The sequence below is a fragment of the Ornithodoros turicata genome, chromosome 1, assembly GCF_037126465.1.
Source record: "Ornithodoros turicata isolate Travis chromosome 1, ASM3712646v1, whole genome shotgun sequence".
Taxonomy (NCBI): domain Eukaryota; kingdom Metazoa; phylum Arthropoda; class Arachnida; order Ixodida; family Argasidae; genus Ornithodoros; species Ornithodoros turicata.
The window spans coordinates 50,028,581-50,042,627 of NC_088201.1; the positions used below are offsets into that span (position 1 = coordinate 50,028,581).

General features: G+C 45.6%; 1 protein-coding gene across 1 annotated transcript; it reads right to left on the reverse strand.

The window, feature by feature from the left end:
* Nucleotides 1-8,544: 8,544 nt before the first annotated feature.
* Nucleotides 8,545-12,487, reverse strand: LOC135378230 (serine/threonine-protein phosphatase CPPED1-like). Its single transcript, XM_064611183.1, has 5 exons — nucleotides 12,289-12,487; nucleotides 11,978-12,187; nucleotides 11,677-11,906; nucleotides 10,012-10,204; nucleotides 8,545-8,868 (listed from the first exon to the last, which is right to left on the reverse strand). Exons 1-5 carry the CDS (start codon nucleotides 12,362-12,364, stop codon nucleotides 8,666-8,668), a joined length of 912 nt encoding a protein of 303 aa, XP_064467253.1. The 5' UTR covers nucleotides 12,365-12,487; the 3' UTR covers nucleotides 8,545-8,665.
* Between the last annotated feature and the right edge of the window lie 1,560 nt (nucleotides 12,488-14,047).

The window sequence follows — 14,047 nt, forward strand, 5'->3', positions numbered from 1 at the left end:
TACCCGAAAGTAATCTACATCATTGTGTTCGTCTCGAAATGCCCTTTCTTCTCATAGCCAGCGAGTACTTCGTATTGTGATTTTGGGCAACGCATCCAACAGTTTTTTTGTGAGGGGTGTCTACCGAAAATGCGTGAATTCGACAGCGCGCATCCCATACATTCCCACTCGTGACAACTTTCATATTACTCACACACGTTCTTCATGACGATCAAAATATCACATTAAAAAATTTGCTTCAGAGATGGGCGAAGTTACGTTGGTTACGCAACGTCATTCGCAACTTAACTTCGACCATCTCCGAAGCAATTTTTTTTATGTGCGGTTTTGAGTCGTCATGAAGAACGTTTGTGAGTAAAATGAACCATGGCACGAGTGGGAAGATGTGGGATGCGCGCTGTCGGATTTACGCATTTTTGGGTGACACCCTTCATAAAAAGACTGTTGGGCGCGTTGCCCCAAATCACAATACGATGTACTCGCTATAAGAAGAAAGAGCATTTCGAGCCTTCGATCCGGGCATTCGATTTCTCTTCGGTGCAGATAATTTTCTGGGATCACAACTGGGAGACGACTAGTGAGGATCCCAAAACGTACCATATTTTACAAATGAGGCAACTTTGCGACTTTTTATCTCCTCAAAGGCAAACCTTAGAATCCTCAGAACTTAGGATGCAATGCTATCCACCCCTGACAATACATGAAAAAAAATTCAGCTGAATATGTTAAATAGTTATGAAGATACGGTGCATCAAACTTCGTAGGAAGCGCAATAGTCGAAATGCCCAAATCTAAATGATAATTCATTAAAAAATAACCACCAAATATTTTCAACTCTTTCAGCGCCAATATGCCACATAGGGACGAGGTTTTAATGTATGTTTGTAAAGAAAAAAAATAGAGAGTTCGACCGGACCACCCTACCTGATTCGGCGTGAAATCACCCTGTAATATAATATGGATGAAGACACACACAAAAACGAAGTGGGAGGAGCTTCCCGGCATATGTCCCATGGAGAGCTGAAACACGTCCGAACGGCATCGCGCAGTTACGTCCGCTGAACGTCTCTGTGATGTACTTCGGTGTTGCATTCGCACGTTTTTGGGATTTCTGGGGATTGAATTAGGACGTCCCAGGGATGTCCCCGACGTCCCCGCGTTGTGTTTCGGATTCGTTTGTGTTGTCTCTAGCCCACATGGGGTAGGGGGTCGTCATTACAGCTATGACACCTCATACCTGGACAACTCATACCAAGACAACTCATACTAAGACAACTCATACCAAGCCAGACAATTGCCGCCTCTTTCACCACACTTATATGGTGATGTTATTTCGCGCTTATTGCGCTCATATACTTGACTTTTTTATGTTGGCTGAACATCTTTTTTAGCTTCCAAAGTTGCTTCAAATAGATCTATGAAATCCACCAGTGAAGGGGGTGAGGCGATAGGTTGTCCACTTGCTGGCACGCCTGAAGCGTCTTTCTCAGGACTACCTGCGTCTATAGGGCGTTTGTATAGGATCCATCTTTTTTTTCTTTTTTAGGGAGGGCGGAGCAAAGTGCTTCCAGGGGGGCGAAGTGTGCAACCACCTCACCTCCTTTCCTGGAGACGGACGCTGCGGACTGTGCGGGTGTTCACAGGTTCATACGAGGGGCGTTCAAGTCAAACCGGGACTTTTCATTTTTCGCAAAAGTAAAATGAACTTAGAGGCGAGAAATTAGTTTTATTTTTCAACGTAATCTCCAGCTGCACTAATGCACTTGTCCCAGCGTTTCACGAGGGCTTGGATGCTAGCAGCGTAGAAATCCTTACCGGCGCTTAGCAGCCATGATCGGACCGCATTCTTGACCTCGTCGTCGCAGCCGAAGTGGCAGCCCCCAAGGAACGCCTTCAGTGGACCGAAGAGATGGAAATGGCTGGGGGCGAGGTCTGGACTGTAAGGGGGATGTGGCAGCAGTTCCCAGCCAAGTTCCTGTAAGGTGCCTGTCGTTAGATGTGCGGTATGCGGGCGTGCATTGTCCTGTAGGAGGAAGACTCCTTTGGTGATGAGGCCCGGCTTTCCGAAACTGGAGGTGTTCATGAATGATGGTGTTCAACGTTCCCACAGAAAGGTCCGTCTTTCGAGTGTTGCGACAGAGCCAGACATCGGAGACATACACGCCGGGATTAGCTGCACCTGCCATTAACCAGGACCACTTCGAAAGCCTTTGTGTCATTCCAAAGAGATTGACCACCTGTTTTCCCTGCGGACCCAGACGGAGAAGGTCATCCGTATGCGGAAACCCGCCGTCGCCAACATTCCGAGGGGATCTACTACCTGTTCTCCCAAGGAAGCAGACGGAAGAAAACCCCAGGCAAGGTTAGAAGCCACCGACAAAGGCTGTGACGTAGAGCTAATCTCCAGTCAGCACCTTTATAAGCCAGGACCTCAGAGGCCACGTTGTCTGTTATCTTCGAAAGCTAGCATGTCAGAATAAACGCTGTTACGTTTTCCCAAGACCAGACCCCTGTTTCTACCTCCTACACGCTACCTGGGACCTTGCGCACACACACGAGCCAGTTCGAGACATGTTATCCGTCGGTTCTTGAGGATCGGGCGCTCCACAAATTGGATGTTCTCAGGAACTCTGACTCTGGGCTCTGAGCCGTCCCGGCCGGGATCGTCCTGCACTGATGTACGGCCGTCTCGGAACCGTTTGCACCACTCAAACGCTTTGCTGTGGCTAAGTGTATCGTGGCCATACTCAGCCTGAAGTCTTCTGTGAATTTCAGATGACTTTACGCCTTCATTCACGAGAAACTTCATGACAATTCGCTGTTCGATGTACGCGCTCACCTCGTTGTCGGCCATCTTGTCCAGCACGTGCCTTCTGTTTTGCACAAACTTTGGACCACCACGTGGTGAACGCGGAGGCCTGTCGCGTGTGAAAATGACGAAAAAGAAGTAGCGCGAGCCATTTGTACACTCAGGAGACAAAGTCCCGGTTTGACTTTAACACCCCTCGTAACCAAGCGAACTTATACCACACTCGACTTTTTCTCTTTTGAGGGAAGGGGTGCTGATTATGGGAGTATTTTTATTTATTTTCTTGTTGTTTTTTTTTTCTTTTGTGCCATTCAAACTCAAGTCACGCCGGGAAACGTCATATCAGGATGTACGAATCCCACAGATATTCGCCGATGCACACTGAAGGATAGTTAAATCGCACTGCAATTGTGATGGGAAATTGGGAACTTTTTAAAAGAAACCAAGTCGAAAATGTCCAACATTTTCGCCGTCGCATGGAAGGAACTAATCCTTTGAATAGGTGATCAACGAGCTCAATCTGTATTCCAGCCCACTACAATACTATTCGCAAGATGTCCATTGGCACGCTTCTCCAGGAGTTGTTTTCGCGATGCCCTGGCGCGAGAAGCGCCAGCCAGGGCTAGCAACCCATTCTTCATGATAGCCAGACAGACTTAGTAGAACTTGATTAGATTCTCCCGAACAGCTTCTCGACCACCTCGATTGGCCACAATTAAGAGCATCGAGGAATAAGCCTCCTATTCTTGCAAGCAGCCAGGCGTACTCTGAAAAACTCAGGAGCGGTTTTAGTATCCCACACGACGACAAAAATGTGGGACAATTTCGATTTGGTTTCTTTTCAAATTTCCCTATTTCCAATAACCACTGTAAGTCGAACCCGCATATATCGAACTCGAAGGGGATGGCAATATAGTTCGATATACCGATAATTCGATAAATAAGATGTGCGTATGTTAGCAGCGACTGAAGCACCCGCAGTCATGACAGATGACAAAAGTAGCGAAAATACGACATATATTTTATTTAACAGCAAAAAATCGGTGACCATAGCTTGTGTCTTGTTGCGGGCCATGGAGTTCAGAACGCGTGTTTCAATCTTATCAAGATGATCTACGTTTCTAAGGCCTTGCATTGCTACGCACAGCGACGAACTTGAAACGCAGATATCGTCAGCGGCGATTGCGATTCCTTATGGTAGTCGGTGCTATCCCATTTGTCGGCACCGACATAGTCCACCACAATGTCCGCATCAGTCCGTTCCGCCACCGCTTCTGGAGCATCGTCGACGCCGGTGTTGTCGAGCACTCATGTTTAGGGGAATGACGAAACACCGATTGCGACCGTCCTCCGTTACAAAACCGCATTCTCGGTGGCCGTGACTAATCCGGCTCTCCCGAAGCAGTTCAGAATGGTACTTTGCTTTACATCAGCTTCCCCGGCGATCATTTGCATAGCACCGAGCAGATCTACTTTCAGTTCGATGACCACTCGAAGGTCACAAGGAGCCTTGCCTTTTCCCACACAAACACCGTGTGTGTGGAGTCAGTCCGCGTTTTTGCTCATTCGTCCCAAGTGGTCTTCCCTCCTCCGTCCTCTTTCCTCCCACCTACCCGAGGGTGCGAGACCGCCGGCTACGAATGTTTAGGAGAAGTCGCCTTTTCATGGGCACAGTGTTTGATATATTGGGTGTTCCGAGGTACGAAAGTTCGATAAAACCGTATTTCTGTGCCATACTTTTACACGTAATTTTCAAGGGGATATTGTGATTGTTCGATATAGGCAATGATTCGAAATACAATAATTCGAAGTATGCGGGTTCGACTTAGTCGATTTAACTATCCTTCAGTGCACTTCGGTAAATGTTATTTCTGGAGTTCTTATACATTTCCTTCAGTATACGTGAAATTCTGATGTCCTGGTACAGCCTTTGCCGGTGACTTGAGTTCAGAGTTTGAAAAGCTACCCTCAAAAACAACCCCCCTTCCTGCAAAAAAGATTGAGTGTGGTATGACTTCGCTTGGTAGTTGTCTTGGTATGAGCTGCCCAAGCAAGCAATGGCCGATGGCCGACGGTTGGGTAAATATTGGCTGCTGGTTGGCCAACGAGCCGTCGGCCAACCAACGGTGGCACCATGTTGGCCAGAGCACGCCACAACGGTGGTTGGCAAGCAGTCGGCCAACCAACGTTTATGCAATGTCGGCAAGTGCGCGGTATACAGCAATGCTTGGTAAGCGGTCGGTCAATCAACGCTTATACGACGTTAGCAACCGCACGGCATAACGATGCTTGGTATGCAGTCGGCCAACGTGTTCTGTACAATCCAGCATGTCGAAACATGCTGGACGCAACGCTAGCAGACGGCGAGTGCAAGCAATATGGCCGATGGTCAACGGTTGGCGAAAAGTCAGATGACAGCTGGCCAACGAGTCCTTCGGCCAGCCAACGTTGGCGCAATGTTGCATAGTGATAGGCAGAGCGAGGTTCGGCAAGCCGTCGGCCACGGTACATACTTATGTATTGTACAGATCCGTACCAAGAAACAAGCTCGTTGGCCAAGGTCTTGCCAAGCTTGGTCCAATCGCGGTATGTCGCCTTGGGGAGAAGGTAACGCGGAATGGTGTATTAGTGAATAAGTTCGATTTTCGATGAAGCAAGTGCGCATGTCTGAAACCAAAAGCAGTAAGAAACGGAGACATTTTCTCCATGGTGAGTTAATAGGACAAGCAATTCATCATTTCAGTGTTGTTTGTGCACGCATCGAATTAACTTAGACACGCTCACCCTTCATTTTGACTAACAGGCGAACAGGACACTCGAATTTGTGGACGCTCGCCAGACAACCTATATGTACTTACAGTATCTGTTCTTCTTCGGGAAAGAAATGCAATTGCTTTTCTTTGTCAGCTGTTCTGTCCTTGTAGTCTCAGGCATCTTGCGAGCTTTTATGATTCGCCCTCTCTATTTTATTTTGTATATTTTTTGCACTTTGTACGCCGTGCACAAATGTCCATCGTGGAAACTTTTTGTGCTTTTAAACGCCGTACTCACTGTCCGTTGTAGGGATACGAGCTACAAACGAACAACGATAAATCGTTACCAGGCCGTGAGACAATTGAGTATGAATATGAGGGACGCCGCAGGGATGCTTTGGTCTGTATCTTCGCACACGCTTGGCACAATGCAGGCTGGCCAGTGCTTGGCAAGTCATTGGCCAGGGTACAGATCCGTATCAAGAAACAAGCTTGTTGGCCGATGATGTACAAACCAAGCCCAACTATTACCAAGCTTGGCTCAACCTTTGCTTGTTGAGTTAATTAGACCTCCGTACCACTTGAATAATGGAATGGTTGGCGGAATGGTTGGCTTCTTGGCCAACCATTCCACGTAGCTGGCAGGAGGTCGGCAAGACGTAGGCTGACCAATGGATGGCCAAGGAACAGATCCGCACTACAGAACTAGCTTGTTGGCCAACCTCATGCCAAGCAAGGCCAGCTTGGCCAGCCAAGCTCGTGCCATGCTAAAGTTCCAAGCTTTTTCTGTTGCTTGGGTGGTACACCTCACCAATTAATGAAGCTGGTCAGGCAACTCATCGTGGTCGCAAAAGAAAGGCTGATCGGCATACCCAAAGGTGAGATGTCCTCACGGAAGCTACCCTCTACGAAATCGTCAAGCAGTACCCGGATTCGCCCTTCTTAAGCATCGTGTCCACGCCCATTTGGCTCCGAAACGGACCTGCTCCCTGCATCTGCGGTTCATCCGTCAGGATGACAAGCGCCCATATAGGCAATACAGGCAATTGAGCTTCAATTGATCTAACGGATTCAATTAACGTTCAACTTGACAAATTTCAATTGAGTGAATTGAGCTGAATTGAAATTGAGTTACACGGGGTTGAATTTCAATTGAACTGAACTGACTTGAATTGTGATACTGTGGTTCAGAAACAACCAGGATCACAAGAGATGACACAGCTAGTTTGTAGTCTATTATTTAACTTAGCCCACCTGTGGGCTCTTTCACATGTGCTGAAATCATGGTGCATATCACCTCGTATTTCACATTCCTCAACGGTGGACAATGTGTCTAAGGCCCAGTTTCATAAACGACGATTAACATTTGAACCGAGATCAACGGTTCCTTAACTTGAATTTAAAGATTAACTCTGCTTCACTATGGGGAGTTAGTCACTGAAACATTCATCACGTCACCAACTAAAGTTTGTAAAAAAGAATTGAGTGTTAACTTCAAGTTTTATCAACCCTTGATCTCGGTTCAAAGTTAACCAGCATTTGTGAAACCAGGCCTAAGTCGTCTATGCACATTGTACCATACCCCCAAATTGCTGGTGTCCTCAACCAAATTCAAACCCACTACCTGGTGTCAACAGGCGGATATACTACCAAATGATCCACTGAAGCTCGAGCAATATAAAACAATGTGTTAAAATCAAGTTACATGTGTCTTGTAAAGAAAAGAGCCCCCCTAAACCCAAGTAGTTTATGGACGAAGCCCAGAAGCCAATGGGCACTTCTCTGACAGCCTACATAACACAGACAAATAAGCTATGCATGGAAAGCAGCTTGATACCGCAACATAAAAGAATTTAAATCATCTCGATAAAACTTGGTTATTGGTCCGAATCACCAGCCAGCTACACTGACATTGACGACCTTCAGGATTCGTTCTGGGCTGGTGGTGCAAGAAGGATAGCATGAGGGTGTAATCAAGTCGAGACCAATCAATAATGGTAACAGTAATTATCACCATGCGTCCAGGAATTTTCGAATTCAGACATTATTAGACATATTCTACCCCTGTTTGTGCTACATAGAAGGTTTCAGGCTATGCCCCTTGTTGCCAATGCCTATCAAGAACCAAATGGGTACAGAAGTGTCCTCCATTGTCGACCTCTGATTGGCACACATACACACCCACAGTTGGTGGTAGTGCAAAAGACATGGAACTGGCATTGACACCTTTCTGGATTTCATCCAGGTCCTCACATTCAGAGGTTTTGTGTTCAATGTGCAGGTGAGGGTATGATCTGGACGGTGAAATGTTCCAAAAAATGGAAGACAAAAGTAGAAGCATTAGTAGAAAGTAGAAGAAAAGTGATGATAGCATTCAGCGAAATCGTCCTCAAGCTTGGCAAAAATATGGAACAGTGAACTATGTGGAAATGCAATTCTAGCCTCACCATGACCTGCAAAGACTTTGCAACACCAAACTTCACTTCCTCTTGAAGGCAGCAAAGTCTAACAAAAAATACAAGTTTGAGTTATATCAGACATACTGCATACCATTGTGTTACGTAGGGTCAGCAGATTTACTCTGTGCCAATGATAAATTTTGTTCTCAACATTTGTCTTCTTCCCTAACACCACGAAACTACAGACTCACTAGATACATTATTTTTATTTTTAAATTCCACTATGTCTGGAGGGTAACACAGTTTACCACCAGCACCTCGCAAGCGGCATATAAATATACAACACCCCCCTTTTTTTTTTTCACTATCTGTCACTTTTCTTTATCTGTCATATTTCACTTTTGTCAGTATCTGAATGAAACACTCCGACCCAAAAGTGCCAGAGAATCAAGAGGGGTCGAAATGTCCTCACCCCTTCCTCAATTTCTGTGGTCGGATACTGCTTCAATTGACCTTAGGCACTGCCAGACCCCCCTAGAAATATTCAGGGTCCACCCCTGCATTGAATGCACATCAAATGGACTACATCCTTGAGCAAACTTTATTACCACCAGTTTTTGCTCGCCACTTTCTACTACCAAACACAACCCAGCTAATACCACACATTCGTGCTCTACAGCCTTACACAAGCAATGACAGGAAGTTTACTGTAAAGGCACATGTTGGGGAATATCCTTGAGCTCATAGTATTTGTGACATATGGTGTCATCAAGCACTTTGACAACACGCAGCCCATGCTTATCTTTCCCCAGCTGAGCCCCAATGGCAGACGTTACAATCAATTCCATGTTCTTGTAAAAGCCACCAGAATTACGGTGGTAATGGCCACAGAAGATAGCTCGAACACCTGTAATAGAGAGCAGAAGCACAAGCCACGTTGAGGTTTTGTAGCATTCCAGTCGGGGCAATTTTATGGAACATGGAAGACAACGACAATGGCTAAGCAAGTAAACTTTTGTTACTACATTAAACACTACATAAAATACAACTACGGTCTTTGCCTTCTTCCAGCTTTGCAGTTCCTTGGAAACCTAATACTACCTTCATTCTTGTGACTGTACCAGTGCAACGCTTTTGGTTAGCTCGCTCTCATACTATCAACCGTGGCTGCAGTGACGTGGCCATAGGTCATGCAGGACATGATGCTTTTCCGTCCCTAAATGCATGCATTACAAAATTTTAGAATGTGACTTTTCCATGCCTCCTGAGTGGTTCATAAGGCTTCAATGCAGATAACCACAGCACAAAATAGAGTTTTGCCAATAACTGCTTCACATCTGCATGCTGCAGGCTGCATCGGTACACATTTGAATCTGCAGCATTTAAAGGGAGGATCGCATTCAGAAACTGATGACAGACCGATGACAGAATCGCATCAGGAAACAGTATGAAACCGACACCACTATGTTCGGCATCGGCCGACAATCTACCTGGCTAATTTTGTTGTCTTCGGCAGCCACAGAAGCTCCGACGGCGCTCCCAAAGCGGAGGAGCGAGAGAGCGGCACTCGCAAAAGGAAAGGCGCTCTTCAGACGCCCCGTAACACTACGAGACTCCTGCATAGCCATGGCATTCCTTTTCTCAAGGTCGCACCCTCCTGGGTTCTTAGGGAGTGACATTTTTTTTTCCTTTTTCCAGAGATGGAATTCCAGCATACTCTCAGCATCCGGCATCAGCTCGTCATATATTCTGTCGAATAACAGTCAAACTACGCCACTATTTTGCGTGGAATTTTTGATATGGTGGTCAGTGGCCCACGAGGAATAAAGTGCCACTATAGTTTAGAAATCGACTGGAACAGATGCTACAGTCACTTTAACCAAACTCCAGAAATCCTCAGGTATGTAGAAAGAATTCTGTTTGAAGGATGTCAAAAAAGAAAACTGCAGAAATCCAGAACTCCTGATCCCAGCCACAATGACTGTGCCATGTCTATGTGGTCAGTAAAATAAGCAAAAGCATTCAGTCTCCACACACTAACCATGCGTACCTGCTTTGTGGAATTTCTCTAGCATCTTCATACGCAGATCATAAACAATGTTGAAGTATTCCTTTTTTTCTTCGGGTTCTTTCAGGAACCAAGGGATATGTTGGAACACAACTACATGCTTGTAGCCACCAGACTTGGCTTCTTCCAGTTGGTGATCCAGCCATGAATCCTGCTCCTTAGCAAGGTCTTCAACCTGTTTCAGTAAAGTTTGCAAGTTTTTGAGACACGTGTACGAAAACTGTGTACCATATTCACCAACATTTTCTGGTACGTTGTACTATTCGAGGGAAGTTTCTAAATGTTGGTCTTTCCCAGCCTATGCCAAAGCATGCTGCAAGATACAAGGCCTTGCAGCATGGCTCCTCTCCTTCTGTCTTGCACAGGAATGTGGTGGATTATGGTAGGAATACAGAAGAAAGTAACAACAAAATATTGGTACAGAACGATGAGTAGTTGACAGTATTTCACTGTACTGTAACTTCTGCAACCCAATGAGAACATTTCATGAATTTTTTTGCTTAATTCTTGAACTCAGGTTCACACACAAAAAAAACTGCCAAACTAAAGCTCAGTAACAACTAAACAACTAATACAACACAACTGTGGCAAGAATGACTCAAAGCCAACAATGTGGACTGCACCTTTTGCGTATTTTTTATGAATGTTTTAGTTTTTCTTTTTTTTAATATACTGTACATGCGGTGAGTAGCAACTAATAAAACATATACAAACAAGCTGTACGTATTAATTTTGGAATGGACACACCTGTTCATTTGTAACTTGATAAAAGTCTAAAATCACGACATATTTCAAAGCAGAATTTGCACCCTTAATGGAAGCTGAGAATAAACTTCCCTACTCATCTCATCTGTTGGCTCTTCTTCACACTGTGGGAATCCCAGTGGGATTATGTTGCATTGTGCCTACATCATGCACTTTTAACTACAAGGTAGAGTTCCAGCTTCCTGTGCAAAAAAAAAAAAAAGGAACCGGCAGGGCTGGTGTCTACGGGGTGACAACTGCACCCCTGAGCCCTCCTAAAGGGGTGCAAAAGAGACACCTTTCAGGAAGCGAGAATACGAGGGGGGTGGGGGCACAAATTTCCCACTTGTTCCCGTGGAAGCAAAAAGTAGACTCCAGTACTGGGAACAGGCATATGTACGCTGCTCATATTCTTTTGCAAAGGCTTGCAGAAAATGCTTATACTGCAGTGTCACACACCCATACAATAAAGATTTCTCATTATTGAAATTTAAACATTGTTCCAGCTTTACTTCTAAAAAATATACAAGAACATAGTAGAGTAGCAACTAAATTACGTTGGATGTTGATGGTCTGTCTCTTTGCATATTTGAATAGCACAGTGCATAGGAAACTGACACACACAAAGCAATTAACAAAAGCACAGAAATTTAACATGCAGTGCGGGTACTTAGACTATGTGTATGGGCAAGTTTGTTGCTTCTGAACAAGTTGAATGTAAATTCCTCATTTCCAGTCTGCAAGATGCAACGGTCACTGGATTGGAAGTAATATATACAGAATGTCGAGGCATTTAAGTTTTAGTGAATTTCAGCATGAATAGAGGGAGGGAAAAAATTGACGTAACAAAGGAACATTTTGACAAATTACAGAAACACACATATAGTCCAACATATTTCCTACCAGAGACGGATCTTCATAGAACTGAGAATTTATTACAATGCCCATGACTCCACCACACCAGAAGACGAAGTAGTCATCACCAAAGACTTCTCTAAAACTTTGAACAGATTCGGGTGTTGGTTGGTTTCCAAGATCATGGTTCCCACAGACACAAACCAATGGTACAGTGGAGCTCAGCTCACTAAAGACTTTCTTGAAATCAGCTTCTTGGGCTTTCCTGAGAGATGTACCTTTAAAGACGGCATCATTTTACAAACACAATTTGCTTGTGATATGATCACGTCCCATATGAGGTACAAACCTGGAAAGGCATCTATAAGGTCGCCACAAACCACAAAAAATCTTGGTTTTGGGTTCATCTGATTGACAGCTGCAATAGCCTGCCTGGTCAGAACGATTTCTTTATCCCACTTGGGGTTCGGCCGTTTTTCGAGATATGATTCGATCATGCCGAACTGCGTATCTGACGCATTTATGAAGAAGAACGGCCCATTCCATTTGCCTTCCTTCTCTGCAAAGAAAAGTGTAAGGGTTTACCGGCTAATTCATACGTTCATACTGCGCAGTGCAGGGCACACGGCTGGCTACACATTATCATATCACTATCACTACCTTTCGTGAAGCCTTCAAAGCCTCGGTTTCTTGCTCGCATTTTAAAATTGTGAGGCATGGTCGACCAGCATTTCATGCCCAATGACACATGACAACGCTTACAAAAAACATTTCGAAGAAAAATACGCTGCGCCACTGCGGGTTACGTGTACACACGTTCAATGCGTTCAATCAGCAGATCCCATCCGGCTCGATGAGATGGTTGAGGAACAGTCAGAATCCAAGCCTGCAGCCAAGTCGAGCGGAACACACGACACCGGAACTAGCGAAAGCAGCGATGACAGGGGATGAATCACGAATCTCCAAACCCAACCAAGCCCTCTAAATTCTTTGCAATCATTCGTCATCTGGACTAGCTGTCCAGACTTTTGTGTCTGTGGTATCCGTGGGATACCTGCCCTGTTTCAAAACCTAAACCTGCCTAAACCCTAAACACCACCCAAATTGTCACGTGATTTTGAACTTCCGGTGCGACGGGATTTCAGCGACTGTTCTTGAGATGATACCGTACGTTCAGCAGTTAAATATTTGGCATTTAAAGTCATATGAATTAGAGCCCTGCGCGGATGAGGTTTTTTGCATCCGCATCCGACCCGCGCACACGTTATCCGCATCCGATCCGCATCCGCACCATACACAACAGTTTGCATCCGCATCCGATCCGCTGAGCGAAACGCACCATCCGCATCCGATCCGCAAAAATCCGCACGTTTCGAAAGACGCGTAAAGACCGCCGGAAGCATGTTGGTATAATTTCGGATGCCTCCATGCTGTCACGGAAGGACTCAGTCATGACGACAAGCAAAGGTAAACCTTTCAACAAACGCGATATGGAGAGATTTCTGGAACGCGTGGAACGCTACCTCGTCGGCGCTCGCGCGGTTCGAGACGCCTGAATGCCTCCTCTCCCGTCTTGGCGCCGTGCATGGTCAAAGGTGAACCAGAGCATGCGCTCGCTGTCGGCTGTCGGCGCGCAATACAAATAAATTGTGGGTGGAAAAATGACAGCACGCGGTATATCCGCATCCGATCCGCTACCGATCCGCTGCCTTCGTATCCGCATCCGAGCCGCATCCGACCTCGAGCCATCCGCATCCGATCCGCACACCGCAGAAAGTGCTAAATTTTCATCCGAATCCGCAAGTATATTGCGGATATCCGCGGATATCCGCTTCCATCCGCGGATGGTGCAGGGCTCTAAATATGAATGACCGACCAGTGCACCTTGAGGGGTGCGTGCAAGCTGCATCTGTGAAGTTCGTACTCCCATCCAAACCATAGGGTTAATACATACAAACAGATTTGTGTCCAGTCCAGCAACGTAGATAAACGCACCAAAACGCGGTTGTTAACTCGCATTTTCATCATGGTTGAATCTGTGCCCATTCTACTTCCAACTTTGTCAGCGGTGTCTGTTCCTGGAACGACAGACAATATTCAATCCACCTTCATCCTATTTCAACAGTCATTTTTGAAAGTCTTGACATATATTGTTTTAAATTTACCCCCAGCTCAATTTTTCACAACAGAAACCTGAGAAGTAGTCTACTCAAAAGCACTTCTTCTTGCAACAGCCACACATGCATCATTTGCCTTTTGACACCCAAAGACAAAACTCACATTGTAGTGGTTTTGTCACTGAAAACAATTGAGTGAAAACCCTCTTTTCACCTTCTTTGGCAAGCAAGCACTCCGAAAACACATAGCCCACCCCCACTGACAAAGCAACACACAGAGCTACGAGATAAGGTTGGAAACT